The 24981-nt window shown below is 42.8% G+C and overlaps 3 protein-coding genes across 3 annotated transcripts; all 3 read left to right on the forward strand.

Annotated features, from left to right (window-relative positions):
- Window positions 1–2547: 2547 nt before the first annotated feature.
- On the forward strand, window positions 2548–5184 carry LOC110538947 (keratin, type I cytoskeletal 19-like). The gene is made up of 7 exons (XM_021625915.2): window positions 2548–2802; window positions 3131–3259; window positions 3826–3908; window positions 4117–4273; window positions 4447–4608; window positions 4703–4828; window positions 4960–5184. Exons 1-7 carry the CDS (start codon window positions 2548–2550, stop codon window positions 5182–5184), a joined length of 1137 nt encoding a protein of 378 aa, XP_021481590.2.
- A 115-nt stretch (window positions 5185–5299) lies between these two features.
- Window positions 5300–9706, forward strand: LOC110538109 (cell wall protein IFF6-like). Its single transcript, XM_021624707.2, has 2 exons — window positions 5300–8756; window positions 8965–9706. Exon 1 carries the CDS (start codon window positions 5315–5317, stop codon window positions 8738–8740), a length of 3426 nt encoding a protein of 1141 aa, XP_021480382.2. The 5' UTR covers window positions 5300–5314; the 3' UTR covers window positions 8741–8756; window positions 8965–9706.
- Window positions 9707–22167: 12461 nt separating this feature from the next.
- On the forward strand, window positions 22168–24722 carry LOC110538110 (keratin, type I cytoskeletal 13-like). Its single transcript, XM_021624709.2, has 7 exons — window positions 22168–22696; window positions 23142–23224; window positions 23334–23490; window positions 23646–23807; window positions 23922–24047; window positions 24160–24380; window positions 24486–24722. Exons 1-7 carry the CDS (start codon window positions 22229–22231, stop codon window positions 24607–24609), a joined length of 1341 nt encoding a protein of 446 aa, XP_021480384.2. The 5' UTR covers window positions 22168–22228; the 3' UTR covers window positions 24610–24722.
- The last annotated feature ends 259 nt before the right edge of the window (window positions 24723–24981 follow it).

Raw genomic sequence — 24981 nt, forward strand, 5'->3', positions numbered from 1 at the left:
GATGGTTTCTTCGGTTGTGAAAAACCCGCAGTTTCATCAGCTGTCCGGTTGTGAGGCCGGTTGGATGTACTGCCAAATTCTCTAAAACGTACGTTGGAGGAGGCTTATGGTAGAGAAATGAACAGCTCTGGTCGATATTCTTGCAGTTAGCATGCCAATGGCACGCTCCCTCAAAAAATGAGACATCTGTGGCATTGTGTTGTATCACAAAACTGCACATTTTAAAGTGGCCTTTTCCTGTCAGGGGGGTGGATTATCTTGGCAAAGTAGAAATGCTCATTAAACAGCTCATTATATATTTTTGTTCAGTATAGTTTCTTGCTATAGCCCTCTGTGACTTTAAATAATATTTCTCAAAACTTAGATTCCTAAAAAATGTGTCCGGAGATTTTGTTTACTCCGTCAGATTTGTCTAAAATCCTAAATGAATCAGGAATGGGCAGGGTCAGCTATACCATAAGGACCCCTTATTCATGTCCTCAGTACATGTAGTGCAACAAGACCACTCATGGTCTGTAAAGTTCTCTACTTTTGATAGATTTAAACAAACAATACTGGAATCATCATGGTCACAACCAGAAACTGTCAACTCCGTCTTCCTTATAGATTAAAATATGCAATATGCATTTTGGTTCAAATAAGTTACATCTAATTAGGTTTTAGAGTCATAAATCATCTGAAGAAAAAACAAATTGTTACTGTGTATACCACTTGAATGAAGAAGAAAAATGCAATTTTTGTCATCTCCATAAAATATAAACTCTGTCAGATTTTTGTCTAACGTCAATTCCGTCAGAGTGCTGAAAGATTTGATAGAATGGTTGTGTTTTTATTGTGGATTTTCAAATGAATGATTTTCTATATTTTACAAATGTAACTCCGTCAGTGGCTTGTCAACTCCTTCACTGATGGCTAACCCCCTTGTTTTTGTCAATATTATGATTATTTTGTTGTAATCACTGCACTGCAACTTATGTTTAAACAATTATTTGTATTATAAGTATTTGCTGTGCTAGACCTAAGGGATAACCAAACGGCATCCCCAGTCGCGTCCTCAGAGTATGCGCAGACCAGCTGGCTGGTGTGTTTACGGACATATTCAATCAATCCTTATCCCAGTCTGCTGTTCCCACATGCTTTAAGAGGGCCACCATTGTCCCTGTTCCCAAGAAAGCTAAGATAACTGAGCTAAACGAATACCACCCTGTAGCACTGACTTCCGTCATCATGAAGTGCTTTGAGAGACTAGTCAAGGACCACATCACCTCCACCCTACCTGACACCCTAGACCCACTCCAATTTGCTTACCGCCCAAATAGGTCAACAGACGACGCAATCACAACCACACTGCACACTGCCCTAACCCATCTGGACAAGAGGAATACCTATGTGAGAATGCTGTTCATCGACTACATCGCAGCATTTAACACCATAGTACCCTCCAAACTCTTCATCAAGCTCGAGACCCTACGTTTTTGGCAGGAATATTTTTGGGGTGACTTTGGGACAGTGTCTTAATATTTTATTAAAGAGCGTAATGTTTTATTCAATTTACCACTTCAAATGTGACTTTTGATGTTGCATTATGTGTATTTCACTTAACAGGTAAATGTATCCTACTGCGAACAGACATCAATTCAATGCCAAAAACGTAGACACATTGCTCAAAGCTTTGTTGTTGAAAGGTTAGGAGCTCCCGAGTGGTCTAAGGCATTGCATCTCAGTGCTTGAGGTGTCACTACAGACACCCTGGTTTGATTCCAGGCTGCATCACACCTGGCCGTGGTTCAATGTAATTTCATTTTTTTTATTATTGCATATTTTTTTTTATTTTTTATTTTTGTACCCCCTTTTACATTGCCACATGACTCGACCTTCGGGAAGCACCAATGTGTCAGTGGAAACACTGTTCACCTGATGACCGAGGTCAGCCTGCAGGTGCCCGGCCCGCCACAAGGAGTCGCTAGAGCGCGATGAGCCAAGAAAAGCCCCCCAGGCCAAACCCTCCCCTAACCTGGAAGATGCTGTACCAATTGTGCACCGCACTATGGGACTATGGGACACGGCCGGTTGTGATACAGCCCGGGATCGAACCCGGGTCTCTATTGACGCCTCTAGCACTGCGATGCAGTGGCTTAGACTGCTGCGCCACTCGGGAGGCCTGCGAATCAACGTAATTTCACTGAAGTGTGTGCCCAATGGGTATTTTTCACTGCAGGAAACTTAATCCAATTTATTGGTCCACTTCCCGAAATAAAACTGGTTTTACAAGGGATTCTGTTTCAGTATTGACCTTTTTGACTGTGATCCTGCCTCCAGAACCATCCAATTTACATTTGAAAGACAGAAGAAAACATAATTCCACCCTAGACATGCCCACAAATGTTTTTTTGTAGATCTGTAGGCCTATAGTGGGCAGGGTTTCATCACACCTACAATTGCTTTCAATAGATACAAATATGTAAGCTCTTTGCAGTTTGCACATTTAACAAAAGCCCTTCATAGCATCACATCAGCTCCCAGGTTGGAGTTGTGTTGACAGTAGTCATGGCAGCATCTGCGCAGGAGATGGCACCCTGGCAGGTGTACCTTGCCAGTGGCGCTAACCGGCTCTCCCATGACCACAGAGAGGGACACTGGAACAGTGTTTGCAGTGGTGCGGGAGGATATGGAACCCGCATCTCAATGGAATATGCATCAAGTGTCCCTGTGAGCGTCACCAATGTCCCAAACTCCCTGTGCGTCAATGAGAGGGAGAATATGCAAGAGCTTAACGATCGCTTCGCCTCCTACCTGGAAAAGGTAAATGAGATACCTTTTCACTTAATATTTGTTTCAAACGGCTCAGCTGAAATAATTTCCTTTAACAAATGGGGGGGGGGGGGGGGGGGGGGGGGTTCTTTTTTGTGATGCTGGGAGAAAGTTAGCTGTATATTAGTTGAGAAATTAACTGAAATCGAGGGACGATATTCTGGTCAGATACGACGGCCACCCACTGCTTTTAAGTACACTCAGCCTTTTAATTGAAATACACTCGGCCGTCAGTTGCTCTGGTGTGATTCCCCTCTTAGTTGCTAAAACCATGAGAAGCCTACCTAGGATGTGTGTTGTATGAATGTGTGTGGCTCAGGTACACCAACTAGAGGCAGCCAACGCTCAGCTTGAGCTACAGATCAAGGAACATCTGGAGAGAAGCTCCCTTGGTGACCGTAAAGACATGGGTGGACACTTGGGGATGATCGATAACCTTCGGAACCAGGTAGGTCTACATGGGGACCTATCACTGAACACCTTCCCAAGTTCACCTTCTCCTCTTAAGCATCATCTTGTGACCAGACTCATTCTCCTGTTCCTTTGTGACCTGTAACCTCTGATTTAGAAAATACTTGCCAGATATAGAATTCTATCCCATCCTTTCAAACAAACAGTAGTGGGAAGAAGGGAAAGCAAATAAGCGAAGGAAGGAACCCACTGGGCACAAACGTCAATTCAACATCTATTCCACATTGGTTCAATGTAATTTCATTGAAATGACGCCGAAACAACATTGATTCAGCCAGTGTGTGCCCAGTGGGAAGGAAGGTGTAACAGAGTTGTGGGATACAGCCAACATCTCATGGGGAAAACATTTAAAAAGGCTAAGGTCTTGGCACAGTCCTTCTATGTCAGGTTTTGACTTGAGTGCATGTGCTCTTAAAATAAAATGTTAGATTACTAATTTCTTTGGAACAGTTTAACTGCATCACTGACTTGCAATGACAAAGACTGATAGTAAACATGCTAATGAAATATATTAGCTTCTGCCTATCTGTGTTTCTCCTATAGATTTCTGAATGGTACACAACCCATGCCCAACTCAGGCTGCAGGTCGCCAATGCTCAACTGGAAGTCTATGGCTATAAATACAAGTTAGTTTGTTTATAGTGTAAATGTGTGGAACCACTGTGTCCTGTGGGTTCACCAAGAATGATTACGCAAACAATGGCATGAACTTTGGTCACAAGTAAATTGCATTATTTTCCTTGCTCATGTGATCTTTGAAAGGTCACACGTGTATGGGCAAGAATGAAATTCACATACACACACACTCTAAAGTTCATCTTCTGTCTGGTATAGGTGTGAACAGGAGGAGAGGCGTCTCTTGGCAGCGGAGGCAGAGCTGAGCCACCTGCAGAGTATTCAGCATGAGTTCATCGATAGGGAAGGAGATCTGCACATCCAACTGGATGGAAACCTGGAGGAAATGGACCTCCTCACGAGCAACCATGAGGAGGTGGGGTCTTTATACTGTTACTGTTTCAATAACATTTTTTATATTGTATGGTTCCATAGGTTTAGTACCATTACGGCACATACTGTTTGCATTGACTTTCTATTGTCAATGTTGTTTCAGAGCTTTTGGAAACAACAATGACATCCACGTTTGTATTTCCTGTGTCTGTATAGGGAGTGCAGGGAGTGATGGCCCAGATGTCTGGGTTGGTTAACGTGGAGATGGACTGTGCTCACTCAGTGGACCTGAATGAGAGTCTCAGTCGCCTAAGGGAGCAGTGTGGGGCGATGGTCCTGAAGAACAAAACAGAGGCTGAGAGCTGGTTTCGGAGCAAGGTGGGCCACTCTCAACACAAACACTGAGTCCTGAAGATGTTATAGATACAGAATATATGATAAGATATTCTCCACGTTTGTATTGACCCTTCAGGTGGACAGCATGAAGACCCAGGTGACCGTCTGTTCCGATGGGTCCGAGGTTAGGCAGACAGAGATAGATGACCTAAAGAGAAAAATCCAGGACCTAACTCTGGAGTTGCAGCTATTGGAGACCCAGGTAACATACGCCAAAAAAATTTACACAATGAAGTTTGCAGTCTTTTTTTGTTGCACTGAAACTCTGGAGACAGAATCAGAGAATTACAGGTTTAAAATGGCTGCTCTTTCACTTTACTCACTCGCTTACAGAATCTGTCAATGGAGAGGGACAAGATGGAAGTGAACGAGCAATACAGTATTCACCTCAGTCGGCTTCAGCAGCACTTAGACAGCCTGGAGGTGAAGCTGCTGCAGCTATGTACAGCCACAGAGCAGCAGGCTGTCCAGTACCTGATGCTACTGGACATCAAGACCAGGCTGGAGAGGGAGATTGCTGAGTACAGGAGATTGCTGGATGGAGGGGGAGCCAGGTAAGGCCAAGAAAAGGGTTGTCACTAGTGATTATCCAAGAAAAGGGAGCAACGGGTGTTTTGACAGAAGCTAAATTCATGTCCGAGGTCTGACAGATATTTTTGTCTTCAGCAGGAAATCAAGCCCCAACGTCATGGCTAGTGTCACGTCTCACTGTGCAATGAGCAATGGAACTGCCTTCCAACACGTCTTCATGCCAATTCAGAGTTCCTCCATTAGTGTACCAAGAGCAAGTGTACCAATAATTTGTATACCAAGAGCAAGCGTGTCAAGTATTAGTGAGACCTCAAGAGAGACCTCAAGCAATTTAGAAGACGGAGGACAAGTGGTAGGTGCAGCCATTGGGGAGCAGGTTACCCGTGTGCAGAAAGTGTTTCTGTATAATGCCTCCGATAAAACAGTGCAGAGTGTACAAACTTCCAATCAGGTTAGCACTGTAAAAGAAGTCCAAAGCAAGTGTTTAGAAAGTGGGCATCGGGTTGGATATTCAGAGAGCAGCGCTAACACCAGCTCTGCACAACATGGAGCTAGCGCTAACACCAGCTCTGCACAACATGGAGCTAGCACTAACACCAGCTCTGCACAACATGGAGCGAGCGCTAAAACCAGCTCTGCACAACATGGAGCTAGCGCTAACACCAGCTCTGCACAACATGGAGCTAGCGCTAACACCAGCTCTGCACAACATGGAGCTAGCACTAACACTAGCTCTGCACAACATGGAGCTAGCGTTAACACCAGCTCTGCACAACATGGAGCTAGCGCTAACACCAGCTCTGCACAACATGGAGCTAGCGCTAACACCAGCTCTGCACAACATGGAGCTAGCGTTAACACCAGCTCTGCACAACATGGAGCTAGCGCTAACACCAGCTCTGCACAACAAGGAGCTCACATTGTGAGTAGCGTTGAGAATAAAACCACCACTGTCAGTAGAGTCAATGACAGACCACTTGATAATATCAGTGTGATTATCTCAACAGCTCAGATTAGCGAAGATGCATCTCAGATTAAAGACACAGAAGTTGTTCAGATCACTAGTAGTGATGTTGATGTTACCAATGTTAACTGTGGAGGACAGACTGCTAGCAACGTGAATGAAGAAGAGATAAGCATTGCCGATGACACAGTACAAGTTAGCAGTGAGGAGGCCGTAGTGGTGGTTGGTGTCAGGGATGTAAAAAGCACAGGTCAGATAAAATGTAGGGAAACTGAGATCCAGGAGAGAAGTGTGGAAAGTGAGACTAACATTGGCAGTGAAAATCAGATTGTTAGTACTGTGCATGATGCTCGAATGATCTCTGCAGAGGAAGAAAACCAATTCAGAAGTGAGGAGACTCAGATTGACAGCATGGAGGTTAGGAGTCAGATGAATAGCTGTCAAATTGAAACTCAGATCAGTGGAGTTCTGAGTGTTTCGGAAATTGTTGCTCAGATAACCCGTGTAGGAAATGGCAGTCAGATCAGCTGTGTTGAAACTGGAGCACAGCTCTGCTCCTTGGAGATAAACATCACAGAAAATGAGGTTCAGCCAAGCAGTCAGCCAACAGAAGTAAATATCACCCAATCGGAAGACAGATTTGAGATGATAAATGCTGAACATGGAGAGCATGTTATTATAGAGGAAACTATCATTGAGGAGACAAGCTGTATATCCAGAAAGAGTGACACTGTGGAGAGCAGCAGGGTTGAAAGCGTAGGACCGGTTGATAAGCTGGAAGTCACAGCTGTAGTTGGTGATGCAGACGACGAAGGTCAAACAAACTGTGAGGAGAGTAGAGGTCAGATAAACATTGCTCAGGGTGGTGACCTGACGAGCACAATCATAACAACAAGTGTGGTTGAAATGAAGAGTGCTGATGAGGCTGATGACCTGACAAGAAGTGTGGTTGAGATGATCAGCACAGAAATATCAATGGCATCCAGCGCTGAATTTGAGGTTCCAATTGTCCACAGGGAGTACAGAGCTCAAACCCCCTTGATGGAGAGTGAAGGTATGATTAGCAGAGATGTTCAAATGATTGACCATGTCTCTACAGGTGACATAAGCACTGTGGAAACTGTAGTAGTCTCGTTCCCATCCGTGTCTCAGACAACTGACAGCGATAATGCTAGCAGCATGGGATGCGAGGCTAAGGAAACTGTGATCCAGGTGAAGAAAGTGGAAGGTCCAGTTCCAAACAGCAGTGCAGAACATCGGGGTATGATCACCAATGTTGTACAGATTAGCAGCGCTGCAAGTGACAATACGATCAGCAGTGCCACCGGTGAAGTGGTAAAAGTGCCAGCTAGCACAGTGGCAAGTGCAGTGGAGATCATCAGTGATATGAGAAGTGGAAGTATGATAAGTACTGGAGGTATGACTAGTGTAGGCAGTGGTGGTTTGATCAGCAGGACAGAAAGTGGCTATATGATGAATAATGTGGTAAGTGGACAGATGATATCTAGTGCAGGAAGTAGACACATGGTAACTAGTGCAGGAAGTGGACACATGATAACTAGTGCAGGAAGTGGACAGATGATAACTAGTGCAGGAAGTGGACACATGATAACTAGTGCAGGAAGTGGACACATGTTAACTAGTGCAAGTAGTGGAGGAAGTGGAGAATGGTTGGTTTATGGTGGAGGTACAGGCAGACTCAGTGGTCCAGGTAGTGGAGGCAGACTCAGTGGTCCAGGTAGTGGAGGCAGACTCAGTGGTCCAGGTAGTGGAGGCAGACTCAGTGGTCCAGGTAGTGGAGGCAGACTCAGTGGTCCAGGTAGTGGAGGCAGACTCAGTGGTCCAGGTAGTGGAGGCAGACTCAGTGGTCCAGGTAGTGGAGACAGACTCAGTGGTCCAGGTAGTGGAGGCAGACTCAGTGGTCCAGGTAGTGGAGACAGACTCAGTGGTCCAGGTAGTGGAGACAGACTCAGTGGTCCAGGTAATAGTAACGGCAGTGGAGTCTGGACCCATGTGAATTCCGAAAGTGCCTCTCAGTTTAACAGAAACACGAGCAATGAAAGGACTGGTAGACTTAGCAGTGCAGGAAGTGGAGAATGGAAGGTTTATAGTAGAAGTAATGGACAGATCAGTAAGGCAGGAAGTGGGGGAAGAATCAGCAGTGCTGGAAGTGGACACATGATCAGCAGTGCTGGAGGTGGACACATGATCAGCAGTGCTGCAAGTGGAGGTAGACTGAGAAGCAGAAGCACAGGAAGTGGAGGTGGACTAAGTAGTGCAGGTAGTGGACATATGATCAGTAGTGCAGGAAGTAGAGGTAGACTGAGTAGCAGTAGCACAGGAAGTGGAGGTAGTGGACATATGATCAGTAGTGCAGGTACTAGTGGACAGAGAATTAGTAGTACAGAGGGTGGTGTCAGGATCAGCAGTGGGGGTAGTCGAGTGATTACCAGCAGTGGTGGTCCAGCCAGCGGCCCCAGCAGAGTGACCATCAGGAACACAGGAAGCGGAGGCGGTGGAGGCAGAGAGCGGATCAGCGTCTGTAAAATGGCTGCCCTCTCCATATCAGCTGCCGTGAAAGAAAGAGAAAAGGCCCAGGAGGTCCGTCGGGAATCCTAAACAAAACGGGTGTCAGGTGAGAACCCCAGTTTTCAAAGTGGGTTAAACAGAGACACATTTCCAGCTCGACTGTTCTTGTAAAGTCGCATTCAATATAAGATGAATGATTGTGATCGATAAAGCACATTGGTGTTCTTCCCAGTGCATTCTCTCCCTGTCTCAACCTCTCAGTTCACCCTGTCTTTTTCTTTCCTTCGCTCCCTCTCTCACTTTGCATTCCCCAGCCACCAGTCCTCAGGTCCAGCGGTGGGTGAGAACATCAGTGGAAGAAACTGTGGACAACAGTAAAACTGATGACAACAGTGTGCCATTCTGAGTGGACAGAGGAGCAAGGCATAATGACAAAATAGTCACACTACTTATAGTTAATAAATATCTATTACATTGCATTCCATCAAAGGAGCGTTAATACCTTTAAATGACCAGTATCACAATGCACCTTCATGTTAGAAAACATGTTTTCACAGGATCTCTGTCTGCAATAATTCCTGTTACTGTGCCTTTCATCATTGCTGTGAATAAGTAATGCACTGAGTTTTCTGTTTGAACAGTAATCTATAAAGTTCTGAAATATACTCTGACATAGTTATAGGGACGCAGGGGTGATGCAATTTGTTCTACGCCAAACAATTTGATCTTAATGGATTCGGTTTCCTTGTAAAGAGCTTACACTTACATTTATCCAGAAGATGTCAGTATATGCATTTAGGTGATCAGTTGTGGAGCGAGTCAGCTAGTCATCTCATTTGACACATTTACGCAAGTTAGTATAACTTGTAGATTTTATTTTAGTAGTTTGAAGTCAATGTATCAAAGCTTAAATAAAGCTTCTGATGACTTATTACATTATATTGTTTTTAATGATGAAGAACATATTTTACTGTTATTACTTCACACTTATGAATACAATTGTTCTGAAATATTATTCTCATCTTATTTCGTTTTATTGTGATACACATTTGAAATGTATTTGAAAGTGTTCTTATAATAGAGTTACAATAAAGTTTTACTTAATTCAAACATGAAACAAACTAGCTTTGGGTGTGTTCGTAAATTCACTCTGGCTAACTACTCCGATTTCAGAGCACTCTCGTCTGAGTGTAAACATCTGCAAAAAAACATATTTAAATTGTTTCCAGAGGCATAGTTAAATTCACCAACACTCTAGAAAAAATAAAAACAGCTTAACCAGCTCTGCTACAGTTGAGTGAAATGGTCAGAGTGAAGTGTTCTCTCATTTGTGTCTGGAAGTAGCTAGCAAGCTAGCCAACTTTAGCCAGTTAGCTTGAGTGCTTGACTGCAGTTGTGAGGTCAGAACGCTCTGATCAACTCTACTTTTCCGCCAGAGCGTCCTGTGTGCGCTCTGAACTGCTCCTGAAAATGCTCTCAATTTAGGAACGCCCAGAGCGCACTCTGAGTGAATTTACAAACGCACCCTTAGTTGGCTCATGCTATTTAATTCCAATGACACAGTCTAAACAGCTGACAGAAAAAACGTGTTTAGTGAGGTAGTAAGGCACTGTCTACACTACAGAGCTCAGGCCAGGAATGAACAGTGTTGGGGAAGCTACTCTGAAAATATACACTGAAAAGATATAAACGCGACATGCAACAATTTCAAAAGATTTTACTGAGATACTGCAGATCATATAAGGAAATCAGTCAATTAAAATAAATTCATTAGGCCCTTATCTATGGATTTCACATGACTGGGAACACAGATATGCATCTGTTGGTCACAGATACCTTTAAAAAAATAAGGTAGGGGCGTGGATCAGAAAACCAGTCAGTATGTGGTGTGACCAACATTTCCCTCATACAGCACGATACATCTCCTTCGCATAGAGTTGATCAGCCTGTTGATTGTGGACTGTGGAATGTTGTCCCACTCCCCACTCCTCTTCAAGTTAATGGATATTGGCGAGAACTGGATCACGCTGTCATACATGGGTGACATGTCTGGTGAGTAGACAGGCCATGGAAGAACTGGGAAATGTCAGCTTCCAGGAATTGTGTATAGGACCTTGCGACATGTGGCTGTGCATTATCATGCTGAAACATGAGGTGATGGCATCAGATGAAAGGCACGACAATGGGCCTCCGGGACCTCTTCACGGTATCCTTGCGCATTAGAATTGCCATCAATAAAATGCAATTGTCCGTAGCATATGCCTACTCATACGATAATGCAGGGTTTCCCCCTAGCACGACACGGTTGATTCATTATTAAGGCATCTTTACCTCAATGAAACATGGGACCGACACTTACCATGTTGCGTTTATATGTTTGTTCAATGTATTCAAATATATATAAATATTTTTTTTCGCTTGGGGGGGAAGTGTTGGCTCTGCATTTGGCCAATGACAGGCATTCCACATGTAATCCCACCCATATGTGAAAATCTACATTTCTACTTGTTTTTTAGTTTATATGCAAAAACGAGAACTGAAAAATGGCTAGATTTTTGTTTTACAGTTTTTGTCCAACAATAAAACATTTATTAAAAAACAGGCAGTTCTCATTCATTCCTGCTCCATTTGAATGCAGAAAAGGACCTGTAACACTGCTGTAGATATACTTCTGCCATCTCCACTTCCCTTATGCAACACTGTCATCTGCACACTGCAGAGCTATCCACACACTCCACACTGCCACCATGTGTCACTGCAACACACTTCTGTCATTTCTCTCTACCACACTGGAGCTTTTAACATCATGCTCTCTACACTCAGAATTCTATCATATGCTGATATTTCCACCTACAAGATAATAACTGAGTTCTGTATGTGTAGATACATTTTTTTTAAGGTTAGATACATACGATTTCAGGCAATTAAAAGCATAGTGATGTAAGGAAGTAGGAGTTGCATAGAATGATTGAGCAGTGACTTGAGCAACTTGTTCATTCATCAAAGGGCCGGGATGACATGAGGCAAGGCCAGAATGGGAGTAGATGAATGGGAGGGATTGTAAGCACCTGGAGGTGGCTCATCAAAATGTCCATGACTTTGTATGGAGTTGACTTTTGGTATGTAAAAGGCAGGATTAACAAATATGAACACACCCCTTACACACAGCTCAAAAGAACATAGGCACAAAAGCAGCCTGTGTGTGTTAATTACATGCCATTTATCACGTGCCATTCTTTCAGCCCCACACTCAAACAACATACAAGGAAGTAGCGGAGTTCTGTGCGGGTTAATGCGATTTAATGTGCATTGGAGGCTGCTCCTTATTACTGTTAAATAATGCTATTGTTCAACATGACCGTTCAAATGAGAATTTGAAACAGTTGCGTGACCTTGCCTGACGCCATATTGACACACACAAAAAGGATCAAGCTGAACTTGATGACAGTACAAGTCTTTGTGATGGAGAGGAATATAGCATGGGAATGACGCTTCACATCAAGCGGCTTCGTTTGAAGTGACACCAGTGTCAAATGCAAACTAGTCAATGACAGACAGAAGTTAAAGATAAAACCTGTCTGTTCAGAATCTCTGTGGTGGGAGGTTTCTCTCTCTCTGCGCCTGTATAAACCTCAATCATGCCTGTGGTTTCATAGCCACTCCATTGTCAAAGGAGGACCAATGAACTGGGGATGATGATTCACTACTGCAGTTTGCTTGGTAGCACAATTGGGTGACTTTCAAGGAGATCTACAGTACCAGTCAAAAGTTTGGACACATCTACTCATTTAAAGGTTTTTCTTTATTTTAAAAATGTTCTCCATTGTAGAAAAACAGTGAATACATCAAAACAACATATGGATAACACGTATGGAATCATGTAGTAACCAAAAAAAAGTGTTAAACAAATCAAAGTCTATTTTATATTTGAGATTCTTCAAAGCAGCCACCCTTTGCCTTGATGGCAGCTTTGCACAATCTTGGCATTCTCTCAACCAGCTTCATGAGGAATGATTTTCCAACTGTCTTGAATGAATTCCCACATATGAGCACTTGTTGGCTGCTTTTCCTTCACTCTGCGGTCCAACTCAACCCAAACCATCTCAATTGGGTTGAGGTCGGGTGATCATCTTATTGGTGTCCTTTAGTAGTGGTTTCTTTAAAGCAATTTGACCATGAAGGCCTGATTCACGCAGTCTCCTCTGAACAGTTGATGTTGAGATGTGTCTGTTACTTGAACTCTGTGAGGTATCATTTATTTGTGCTGCAATCTAAGGTGCAGTTAACTATAATGAACTTATCCTCTGCAGCAGAGGTAACTCTGGGTCTTCCTGTCCTGTGGCGGTCCTCATGAGAGCCAGTTTCTTCATAGCGCTTGAGGGTTTTGGCAACTGCACTTGAAGAAACTTGAAAGTACTGATGGACTGTCATTTCTCTTCGCTTATTTGAGCTGTTCTTACCATAATATGGACTTGGTCTTTTACCAAATAGGGCATTCTTCTGTATACCAACCCTACTTTGTCACAACACAACTGAATGGCTCAAATGCATTAAGAAGGAAAATAAAGTCCACAAATTAACTTTTAACAAGGCACACCTTTTAATGTAAATGCATTCCAGGTGACTAATTCATGAAGCTGGTTGAGAGAATACCAAGTGTGCAAAGCTGTCATCAAGCCAAAAGGCTGGCTACTTTGGAGAATCTCAAATCTCAAATATATTTTTATATGTTTAACACTTTTTTGGTTACTTCATGAGTCCATGTGTTATTTCATTGTTTTGATGTCTTCACTATTATTCTATAATGTAGAAAATTGTAAAAATGAAGAAAACCCCTTGAATGAGTAGGTGTATCCAAACCTTTGACTGGTACTGTACATGAGCTATCGCAAACTCACACACTAATGGTAAGGATGTCTGTAGGGTTAGAGCTATTCTTTTGTCCAATACATGTTCTTTATTACAACTTGTGAATTAGTTGTGCAGACTGGTGCAGCTTCCCACTTCCGTGTGTTTATGCTGTGCCAGCACAGAAGTGATTTTATTGAAAATAATTACGCATCATGGACAGACATGATTTGATTATTGGTGATCCTCAAGGCTCTGTATTGGGGCCTGCTAAATTCACTTTTAACATTTGCAATCCCTGGTTAAGGTTTGGTATGTTAAACCAAACTTCTCAGGCTTCATTCTCAAAAAGGCAATCATGATGTAGGTAAATCCCGGAGAGAGAGGTTCACTACTGTTTTAACTGTTATCCCAAATAGTTGCACATGGACTGAGGACAATGGACTGGGGACATTTTGATATCAGATGCCAAATAGTCTACTCAACCATGATACTGTAATTGTTCAAATCATAAAAGACCAGAGATGGTCTTCTTTATCATTGCTCTAGTAAATCTTATCAGCAATCCAAGTTGCCATGGACCAGCAAAAAATGTCCCCTCTCCCTCATACACACACAAACTCTCTCTCTCTCTCTTTGTATGTGTGTGTGAACCAACCCTTGTGTATGGGTGTACCATTGTGGACATGCTGTTTTATGTGTTCATTTTTAGATTAGATGTAGACCAGGGTTAGCTGATCTGTTTTTGTAGGATCCCTAGCTGTGCCTTCTGTGGGAAGAGATAGCTTGTCCTTAAAGCTCACCCATCTGTTTTTCTTATCTGCGGGGTGAAAAGCATCTGGCTCTCGCTTTGATTGCTTGCACAACGCTGTGGGCGGATGAATTCGCCATGCATGCACAAATAAAAAGCAGCAGAAATCTGCTGTAGAGCGTGGAAAGGTCAGGTATTGCATACATTCCTTCATTAAACCGACCGTGTCAGTTACAATGCTCCATCGACTGTGTGTCACCAGTTCTTGCCCCATCCGGACTTCAAAAGTTGTTTTACTTCATCTAGAGGCACGTTGCCAAAGCTTGCAAGGCTCTAAGCATGCAAATGCTAAATGCCACCCAGTTAAGCCTGAGGCAAGAGGAAGTAGCGTAAAGTTTTGTTTGGATTACTGCCAGAAATCAAAATAAAGACAAGCGCCTACTTTAAAAGGTTAAGGCTTGTTGTGGCATGATCAGATTGAATTAAATAGACATCAAATAGTATCACTTGGCTTTTGAGAAACGCGGGGTTAATCACATTTTACACTGCTTCACCTGTTCTCATTAATCGACATAAGATATACAGGTTGGTCATAAGTAGGGAAGGCTAGGACAGGAAGTGGTTTACAGGTTTTCATGAATGTGCAACAGTATGTGATAAGGGCTGGGATGCAGCCATAGAGTCGACATTCAGACTACTGGGAATCACAGGTTAACAACCACTTCTCTTATCTCAGTAAGACCCAACCCTCCCTCCCACTCAGTCTCCCGACCCATACCTCCCATTAGTCACTCCCAACGTCATTTATTCTTAAGACTCTCTTACCAAATTGGTATCTTGCGAAACATGTGTGTACATGTTGTTCTGATTTGTGGCATAGGGCAATAACTGTGCATGGCTGTAATTCGTTTCATTACACACAGCTGTAAAATGATGTAGAAGCGGTTAACAGACAAATCATCTATTAATTCAGTGGTTCATCAAACAACTCAACTCCTTGCTATGGGATCAAGTGCTGCAGCTTCTTTTCGGCGGAAGGTTGGGCTTGATTGCTTCACTTGCTAGGACCTTTGTTACATGGAATATTGCTGAATCCAAGATGGGGGAAAGACTGGGCTTAATCAAATGGGACTGTTGGCATCACACTGCCTGTATTCATCTTTCACAACATCTCAATCGCGTTTATATTTGTTCACTCCTTTTAGACCAGTTTCCACTGTACCATTAGTGTCAAAATCGTATTGTTCGTTCCAAGGTAAAAGTGTCAAGTTAATTCTACACTTTAGTTACTTAGATGGAAGTGATAAGGGGATCATGCATGACATTTCCTTATATGGTAAAAATCCCCCTTTCCAAAACTGCAAGGAGCTCACAGAGAAAGCCCACGCCTGATGAACATCTTGCAAATGAATGAGGATCATAGCTTTCACCTGGATTCACCTGGTCAGTCTATGTGATGGGAAAGAGCAGGTTTTCCTAACAATACTGTCAACAAGGCAGGTCCTACAGACCCTGGTTTTGTCACACCTAGACAACTGTTCAGTATTGTGGTCAGGTGACACAAAGAGGGACTTAGGAACATTTCAGTTGGCTCAGAACAGCGCAGCACTGCTGGCCCTTAAAGGTACACGGAGAGCTAACATTAATGACATGCATGTCAATCTCTCATGGCTCAAAGTGGAAGAGAGATTGACGTCATCACTACTTGTTTTTGTAAGAAGTGTTGACAAGCCTGAATCTACAGAGCTGTCTGTTTAAACTACTAGCAGACAGCTCGGACACCCATGCATACCCCACAAGACATGCCACCAGAGGTCTCTTCACAATCGCCAAGTCCAGAACAGACTATGGGAGGTGCACAGTACTACATAAAGCCATGACTACATGGAACTCTATTCCACATCAGGTAACTGATGCAAGCAGTGGAATCAGATTTTAAAACAAAAACAGGTAAAAAATACACTTTTTGGAACATCGGGGACTGTAAAGAGACACACAAAGGTGCAGATACACGCATACATTGTAATATTTGTTGTAATAGTTGTATGGTGGTATAGTACATTTTGTATTGCAGATATGTAGTGGTATGACAATGTTATATGATGTACTGTTTTATATTTTGTTTTATATGTAATGTAAGTGCTTTAATGTGTTTGGGCCCCAGGAAGAGTAGCTGCTGCCAGGGATCCCTAATAAACACAAATACAAAATACAAATATTATAATACTGCATTCAATAGCGCAGTCAAGTAGCAAGGCCCTTAAACTGGCAAACGCCGACACCATTGTGCCTGCTGGGATGGTATGAATTGATGGAGTGGAATCAGAGAAAGGCTTGTGGAAAACAGATGGCTGCATAGGCAAATAGGCATGTGGTGCCTTTGCAAATAGGGATCCAATTTGACTTGAAAATAGGGTGTGTCACAGTTTTTATCAGTGGCATGAGTCGGGGGGGGGGGGGGAAAGCTAGCTCTCTCGTTCTTTCTCTGTGGAACCATAAAGGGAAATTCATGCATTACAGATTGGTTAATGTGTCAAAGAGAGAGGCTCCAGACTGCTTATCTAACCAGAGCCACCATGCAATGATTTATGACAGAAACGCCTCTTTCTTCATACAAACCAGCATTGTCACTGAGGCGGAGCGTTTCAAAATGCTTGGATTATCTGCACTGATGTTAACATGATGAAATGTAATCCAATCTGGGTTTGTTGAACACTCTACTCTGTAATTAGGATGTGTTCAAGAGTTGTAGTCAATTTGTAGTGGGGATCAACACTGATTGTTAGCTCTGAAGTCATTCATTCGCACCAGTTTTTGGATGGAACACCAGCACGTTTGTGCATCCTCTGTAGTTTTATGGCTCTACACTTGGTCTTATTACTAGACAGAGTGATGTGGATTCCAACAACAGCTTATTGGGTACATTTGCATGAAATCATTTCAGCGATGTTTATCTACATTGTTTCAAATGGAATTCCGTAATTAGGTGAATTACTCTAAAAGTTGTAGCTATTCAATAAATGTATAAGTATTGATATTGTGAATGTCCCTTTGTGTGATTAGACCTTTAGTATTGTATCCTTTTATAATTAGTCTACTATCTGGACTAGTTTAGCCTGACAGCAGTTTGCTTGAGGCCCCATGCACAGCGTTTCCCTGTCACTGATTTAATAGCACTTCAGTCGTTAGTGTCCATTCTTAGTCTAGATGGGAGTGGGGATGGGTGTGGCAGAGAAGGTTGAGAAGGGCAAAGGTTACTGTGTAGGCAACATGTCCAGAAAGGGTCAGAAAGTTACATTTTCTATCTTTGGGACTGGGTCAATATGCTGTGGAGAAACTAGCCATTTAATGTACATATTAGTACATTGGACTGAACATTGTACTGTACCTTGTAATGTGTTTTTCTATATCGTTATGTTTGGCATGTTTTCTATACCTCTATACCGATTGCAAGGAACATTTACTTATGGACACTAATTTAAAGCAATAATAATGGAAATTAATCCATACTATTATTGTACTTTATTCTAAAAAGCTCCAGAAAGGGATTTTACACTGCTTTCGGGCATCAGTTTATGTAACCTAATGGAGGCCAGCTTTTTGCTGCACAAAATGTCTGTCAACGAGTGAAAATTAACTTGTGGGTTCAGAGGGCTACTTTACCCTTCCCTGCAAGATAGCTACGGCTCCAGACTTACTGCCTGCAGCTCTTTACCCTTCAACTAAGGATTACTATGACAGGGCTGAGGAAGCTTAGGCATCTTGGTTGACCTAGCTGTCACTCAAGAGATCAGTGGTAAAACCCTGAGTGTGCTCAGACTCCTTCCTTTTAAATATTCCTTTTCAAACCCTTTAAGGCAAATAACTCCAGATTGCATGTTCCGAGCACATAGGCTAGTTCTTTAAATCAGCCAAGTCAGCGAATGTTTGAGATAGTTTCTGACAGGGCCAGGTGCCTTGCGCTGTTTGTATATAGTGTTTTAATGTTGAGATAGGTTAAAGTAAGAACGAAGACTTGAGATTGGTTAGTCGTTTCAACCGATAGATTTCTCCATTCTCTGAGGGACGGGTGTTGACACATAGGTGTGGCATGTCAATGTTTAACCCACAAGATTTAAAGATTATAAAGGCTTATTTGTGTTACTAGGAAACTAGGAGTGACTGATAGTGACTACAGAAGTGATTTATTGGTAACAACTACTGTTGCATTTAGTTTTATAAGTTCCTCTTATAGTGACACACCTCACAAGCTAGATCTAGCAGGCCCACCATTAACCTGTTAGGTACAGTGAGGGAAAAAACTTATTTGATCCCCTGCTGATTTTGTACGTTTGCCCACTGACAAAGAACTGATCAACTGTTGTCACCTTCTCACCAAGATGCTTGGCGATGGTCTTGTAGCCCATTCCAACCTTGTGTAGGTCTACAATCTTGTCCCTGACATCTTTGGAGAGCTCTTTGGACTTGGCCATGGTGGAGAGTTTGGAATCTGATTGATTGATTGCTTCTGTGGACAGGTGTCTTTTATACAGGTAACAAGCTGAGATTAGGAGCACTCCCTTTAAGAGTGTGCTCCTAATATCAGCTCGTTACCTGTATAAAAGACACCTGGGAGCCAGAAATCCTTCTAATTGAGAGGGGGTCAAATACTTCTTTCCCTCATTAAAATGCAAATCAATTTATAACATTTTTGACATGCATTTTTCTGGATTTTTTTTAGTTGTTATTCTGTCTCTCACTGTTCAAATAAACCTACCATTAAAATTATAGACTGATCATTTCTTTGTCAGTGGGCAAACATACAAAATCAGCAGGGGATCAAATACTTTTCCCCTCACTGTATGTTGCCTTTCACTCAGTCACACTGCATTCGTAATGAATAAATTCCTTAGCACATGCTTGAATTGTTCCCATCCCCATAGCTTATATAAAGGATCATGAGAGCTTTAAAATAGTTGTAGGCTATACCTTACCTATAAGTACAGCCACTGTATGTCATGGCTCTATGTGAGGAGATGAAAGGATCAAACAAAAGGCACCTGTCGCGCCCTGACCGTAGATTGCTTTGTATGTTTCTATTTTTCATTTGGTCAGGGTGTGATGTGGGTGGGCATTCTATGTTGTATGTCTAGGTGTTGTGTTTCTATGTTTAGGCCTGGTATGGTTCCCAATCAGAGGCAGCTGGTTATTGTTGTCTCTGATTGAGAATCATACTTAGGCAGCCTGTTTTCCCACTATGGGTGTGGGTAGTTGTTTTCTGTTGTGTGTCTGCACCAGCCAGAACTGTTTCGGTTGTTCTCTTTGTTATTACTGTGTTCATTAAATCAATATATCAATACCACTCTGCACCTTGGTCCTCTCCTTCCAACAGCCATTACAGCACCCTTTTCAATTACTGGCCATAAAGACTGCAATATGGAATGTTTTAGATGTTTTCATGTGTTGCTGACAGTGGTGTAAAGTAACTAAGTAAAAATACGTTGCGGTACTACTTAAGTAGTTTTTTGGGGTATATGTACTTTACTATTTACTCCACTACATTCCTAAAGAAAATATGTACTTTTTACTCCCATACACTTCCCTTGACACCCAAAAGTACTTGTTACATTTTGAATTCTCAGGCAGGACAGCAATATGGTACAATTCATGCACCTATCAATAAAACGTCTTGTCATCCCTCCTGCCTCTGATCTGGCACACTCACTAAACTCAAACACTGTGTTTGTAAATTATGTCTGACTGTTGGAATGTGCCCCTGGCTGTCCGTAGACAGCTTAATACAGGCGTTTGCAAGCTTTATGCCTGGAAGAGGCATGTATTACACCACTGGTTGTTAAAAGACAATAACCTTCACCCTCATTCACCTTTCTCTCAGTCCCAAGTGTTTTCTCGCTTGGCCTGAAACACTAAGTGCATTTTAACATGCAGAGACCCAGCCAGGTGACAGGAGAGATGCATTGCTGTGACACATACACAACACAATACACAACCAAAACAATGAAGGACTAAGTAAAAACATGTTTGTGAATAATGTAACACACTGAATGCATTTATGGTATGACAGAGAATGGAGCTTATAGGTCAGTTGCAGTTAGTGGGGGAAATGTGATTTTGGTGTTTGCACTGTTCTACCATCAGTTACCATCAGACTCATTAAATGTTAGCCATGGTAAAGCAACAAGATGCAGCAACAGATGAGGCTTAGAGAGAGAAGACAGAGAAAATATTGTTTCAGCAGGACGAAGTGACAATTCTTTGTCTGAGAGGGATCCTGCTGGACGAATCGTAAAAGAGACTTTATTTACACATAACATCTAGAGAGGGTTTGTTTAAACAACTTCTATTGCGGATGATAAATGAAGAGGCCTGTATGGGGCTGGGGGCCAATCTTGCGGGGCCACAGGTTGGACAGGTTTTTGTACAAGCAGAAACCTGCAGCGGTCCACAAACAAACTAATCAGATGAAACCGTGGATGAGATATGGGTTCAATCAGTGTACATAGAATTATACGTGTGAATTATAAGTGTTACGACAATTATATACAAACCCTGTAATCAAAGAGACTAAAGAATAATTATCTTGCGGTGATAAACATATTTTGATGTTTTTTTTTAATCAATGATAGCGACTTAATGGATTCCTAAAGTGTTACTGTAGCTTGTTACAAAGCAGGGCACAATGGAAACATTCAAGATGGCAAGACAGGTAGAGGATGGCACGTACCGGTAAATAACATATTTACATGCCCCAGAGATTCAACAGCTGATGATGAGAACAGGCAAGTATCATCTTGTCTTACATTTTTTTAGGTGTAAGGGCTTTATCTAATGCTTCACATCAAGTTTTGGCTTTGCTCCTCCCTCGCTAATGATTTTAGGTGCACTTGAGGCTGTTAGCAACGCAATATTGTTAGCTTATAACCACACATGCATTGGTAGAATTTTAACTTTAAAGATGGTGAAAGGTAGCTCAGTAGCTCAAGGCTTGAGCTGTGGTATGTTTTCCTATTCAGACAGACACAGGTTACAAACAACAAATCAAAACGTATAAATGGCATTAATAAGACCCAATAGTGTGGCTTAATTTCATTCCAAATTCTTAAGAACTTATAGATTGATTATTAAGTGAGTGTAACAAAAACTCATGCTATCTTAGACTGGATCGGCTTTTGATTCATTTGTTTATTAGGGAAAAACACCAATTCAATTAAATCCATGCACTGTTATCATTGTTGATTCAAGGTTATACAGCGCTGAAGTGTGATTCTGCAGGCAATGAATAGTGTGTGTTGTTGACCAAAGAACTGGTTTACGTCGTAATCCCGGTGTGCACAATGCAAAGCTGCTGCCAGTGAATCCAGGGCACCACATTCCTTCATGAAAGGCTGAGTTGTAAGCAGTTGTTAAAAGTTTGCATGGAGATGGCCTTGACTCAATGAGTTATCTTTAGCCAGTCCACACACACTTCTCACCCTTAGTGTCTTACTGGCACAGCTAGGGTGCCTTGTGTAATCAGGGGGAAGTTACTCTTTAACCAAGGCGCAATCTCCACTACACTTTTGTTTGTTCTAAATTGTGTTTTAAGTCAAATTGTATTAAAGATGAAATTTCAATGGTTTAGTGTGTTTTAATCCTGAGTACATTATTAAACATGTGCTCTGCAGACTGATACTCTCTGACGAGCAGAAATACATGACAATTGATAAGAAATGACATCTCAGAACACGCTGCCCTTTGCCACACCCACAAGCAATTGACAGATTGAGTCTGTCATGCCTGTGTGCGCTCATTTGCTTTTTATGACTTGAATAGGAGACTTTGGGGAGGTGTTTCTCCCACGCCTTTCATTATCTTTTCCCTCCCACCTCTACCCCCCCCCCCCCCCCCCCCGTGAAGTTGTATAAAACAACTAGCCCTTCTCCTCCACTCTTCACTAAGTCCACTCCAGCTAGAGCAGTAAGACCGCAGACTCAATCAACATGTCCTTCTCCAGCAGCAGCTTCATGTCATCTGGTGGATCCATGAGGGGAGCACCTATGGGCTTCTCTCGCCTCTCCATGTCTGGAGGTGGCAGCATGGGAGGTGGCAGCCGCATCAGCGGCACGAGGGCCGGCAGCGTGTACGGGGGTGCAGGTGGCTCCGGGGTCCGGATCTCCAGTTCCAGTGCATCCAGGTCCTTCTCTGCTGGTGGTGGTTTTGGTATGGGTGGTGGTGGAGGTGGCTTCAACCTGTCTGATGGCCTGGACCTGCACGTGTCTGCCAACGAGAAGGCCACCATGCAGAACCTGAACGACCGTCTGGCCACTTACCTGGACAAGGTCCGCTCCCTGGAGACGGCCAACGCTGATCTGGAGCACAAGATCCACATGTTCCTGGAGGCCAAGACCTCCCCCACTGGTCGTGACTACAGTGACTTCCATCTCTCTATCACCGAACTCCAAGGCAAGGTATGTCAGTCAACTCGTTTAAAACTGCAGTACACCATTATGACTACTTTTACCACTTGTTTAATAAAGGCTGGGTTTTACGGCCACTGATAGCTGTTACCTTACTATTGTGGAAGAGGAAGGGGGGTGCCAGTTACTCCAAGGCACAAAATAAACACCACTACTTAGTAAGCCTTCACCAGTTACCCAATAATATCCAGGACAATATCATAAATCTAGTTAATGGCCATTACCGTGTTGATGTTCTTAAATGTAGCTTTATCATTAATACCATTGTGCACTGTGAATGCAGTGTACGTATCCCCAGGGTCATTGATCTCTGGTCCAATGTCAGACACACTAACACACCCAAAACAGCCTCAAAATCAGATCAAGTTTATAGCGCCATTCATTTAATCACTCCAGACAAAACTGTTCAACTCCAAAACGTAATTTTCTCTTTCAGATCCAGGATGCCACACGCATCAACAGTGGAATCTACCTCAGCATTGACAACGCCAAGCTGGCAGCAGATGACTTCAGGGTCAAGTGGGTGACATCATGAATGATCACAATAAATGTGCATCATTCCATACTGTCTTCAGTAGACAGAGTATAACTTTAGTCCAGTAAACAAAGCTGTTTTGATTTTGCTTAGGTATGAGAACGAGCTGTCCATGAGGCAGTCAGTGGAGGCCGACATCAGTGGCCTGAGGAGGGTGCTGGATGACCTGACCATGGCCAGATCTGACCTGGAGATGCAGATTGAGGGCCTGAGAGAGGAGTTGATCTTCCTCAAGAAGAACCACGAGGAGGTGAGTCTGAGTGACTTCAGATTTAGTCATACAGAAGTAATTGCCAAGCTTCATGACGATTTGTCATCAGTTGATTGGGGAGGGGAAACGTCATTGTCATGCATAATGAGTAATGCATGACTGAGGTTGACCCAGACTATCCATGATTCCTTTAGGAGCTGTTGTCCATGCGTGCTCAGATGAGCGGCCAGGTCCATGTGGAGGTTGACGCTGCACCACAGGAAGACCTCAGCAAAGTCATGGCTGAGATTCGCGAACACTACGAGGCTGTCGCTGCCAAGAACAACAGAGAACTGGAGGGCTGGTTCCACGCCAAGGTAATACTGTTTCTCGTTATAAAAATGATTCCATAATTTAGGTCCATGATGTCAAATGTCCCATCAATTGAATTGTTCATGTAAAAACATTCTTTTGGATGGTGTTTCCCACAGACCGAGGCGCTGAATAAGGAGGTCGCAATCAGCACAGAAGTTATCCAAACGTCCAGATCTGAAATCTCAGAAGTCAAACGCACACTGCAGAGTCTTGAAATCGAACTGCAATCACAAATAAGCATGGTAAGACTGTTCAGAAATCAACCAAAATTATTTTGTTTCGTCTGCCACCCATCAATGAATTTGCTCAACTACTTCCTGATGTTTTGTTTTACTCTTCATTTCTCTCCAATAGAAATCATCCATGGAAAATAACCTCGCAGAGACAAAGAACCGTTACTCCATGCAGCTGTCGGGTTATCAGATGCAGGTGACTAGCTTGGAGGAACAGTTGGTGAATCTCAGGGCTGAGCTGGAACGACAAGGACACGAATACCGGATGCTGCTGGATATCAAGACCAGACTGGAGATGGAGATCGCCGAGTACAGGAGACTGCTGGATGGAGAGGCTAGCAGGTGAGCTTTGAGTCTCATGCCTCGTGTTTCAAATGGCATAGACATACAGTCAAATTTGCCTCAGAATGATGGAACCTAACAACATAGTTTTTTTTGCTCTTTTAGCATGTCATCCTCATCCTCGTCCACAACAACACGCAAGGTGGTGACTATTGTGGAGGAAATGGTGGACGGCAAGGTGGTCAGCTCTACCAGTTCCTCTGCCGGGACACTGGTTGTGTCCCCGTGAGAAACATCTTGAACCAGAAATGTCACAACAAAGAACACCATATCTCTGATGACTACTGTCAAACTTTCTCAAAGAGATTAAGAAATAAACGTGCTCTGAAGTCTTGAAACTGACTTTTCGTGTCTTGGCATTGTCTACTTCACATCAACTCAATACACATTTCCTGAGCATTACCTGTTAATCTAACTCTGGTAGCCTTTCCTTTTGATTTCGTGTTTAACACTGACAGTTAATTAGGCTGTATGGAAAAAAAATACACTCTTTCCCTTGCAAAATAACATCAACTTGATAAATGTTTTACCAAATATTGGAAACTCAGCAAGAGGATGTTGCATGCACCATGTAAATACATAGTGGGTCAACGTCCACAAC

This window comes from Oncorhynchus mykiss, chromosome 12 (assembly GCF_013265735.2).
Source record: "Oncorhynchus mykiss isolate Arlee chromosome 12, USDA_OmykA_1.1, whole genome shotgun sequence".
NCBI lineage: Eukaryota > Metazoa > Chordata > Actinopteri > Salmoniformes > Salmonidae > Oncorhynchus > Oncorhynchus mykiss.

Excerpts from the sequence above, each read along its gene's own strand:
- LOC110538110 (XM_021624709.2), top strand. The coding sequence starts at position 22,229 with ATGTCCTTCTCCAGCAGCAGCTTCATGTCATCTGGTGGATCCATGAGG. Across the intron at positions 24,048-24,159 it reads TGCAATCACAAATAAGCATG|AAATCATCCATGGAAAATAA; the intron begins GTAAGACTGTTC and ends TCTCTCCAATAG. Across the intron at positions 24,381-24,485 it reads CTGGATGGAGAGGCTAGCAG|CATGTCATCCTCATCCTCGT; the intron begins GTGAGCTTTGAG and ends TTGCTCTTTTAG.
- LOC110538109 (XM_021624707.2), top strand. The coding sequence starts at position 5,315 with ATGGCTAGTGTCACGTCTCACTGTGCAATGAGCAATGGAACTGCCTTC.
- LOC110538947 (XM_021625915.2), top strand. The coding sequence starts at position 2,548 with ATGGCAGCATCTGCGCAGGAGATGGCACCCTGGCAGGTGTACCTTGCC. Across the intron at positions 2,803-3,130 it reads TCGCCTCCTACCTGGAAAAG|GTACACCAACTAGAGGCAGC; the intron begins GTAAATGAGATA and ends TGTGTGGCTCAG. Across the intron at positions 3,260-3,825 it reads TCGATAACCTTCGGAACCAG|ATTTCTGAATGGTACACAAC; the intron begins GTAGGTCTACAT and ends TTTCTCCTATAG.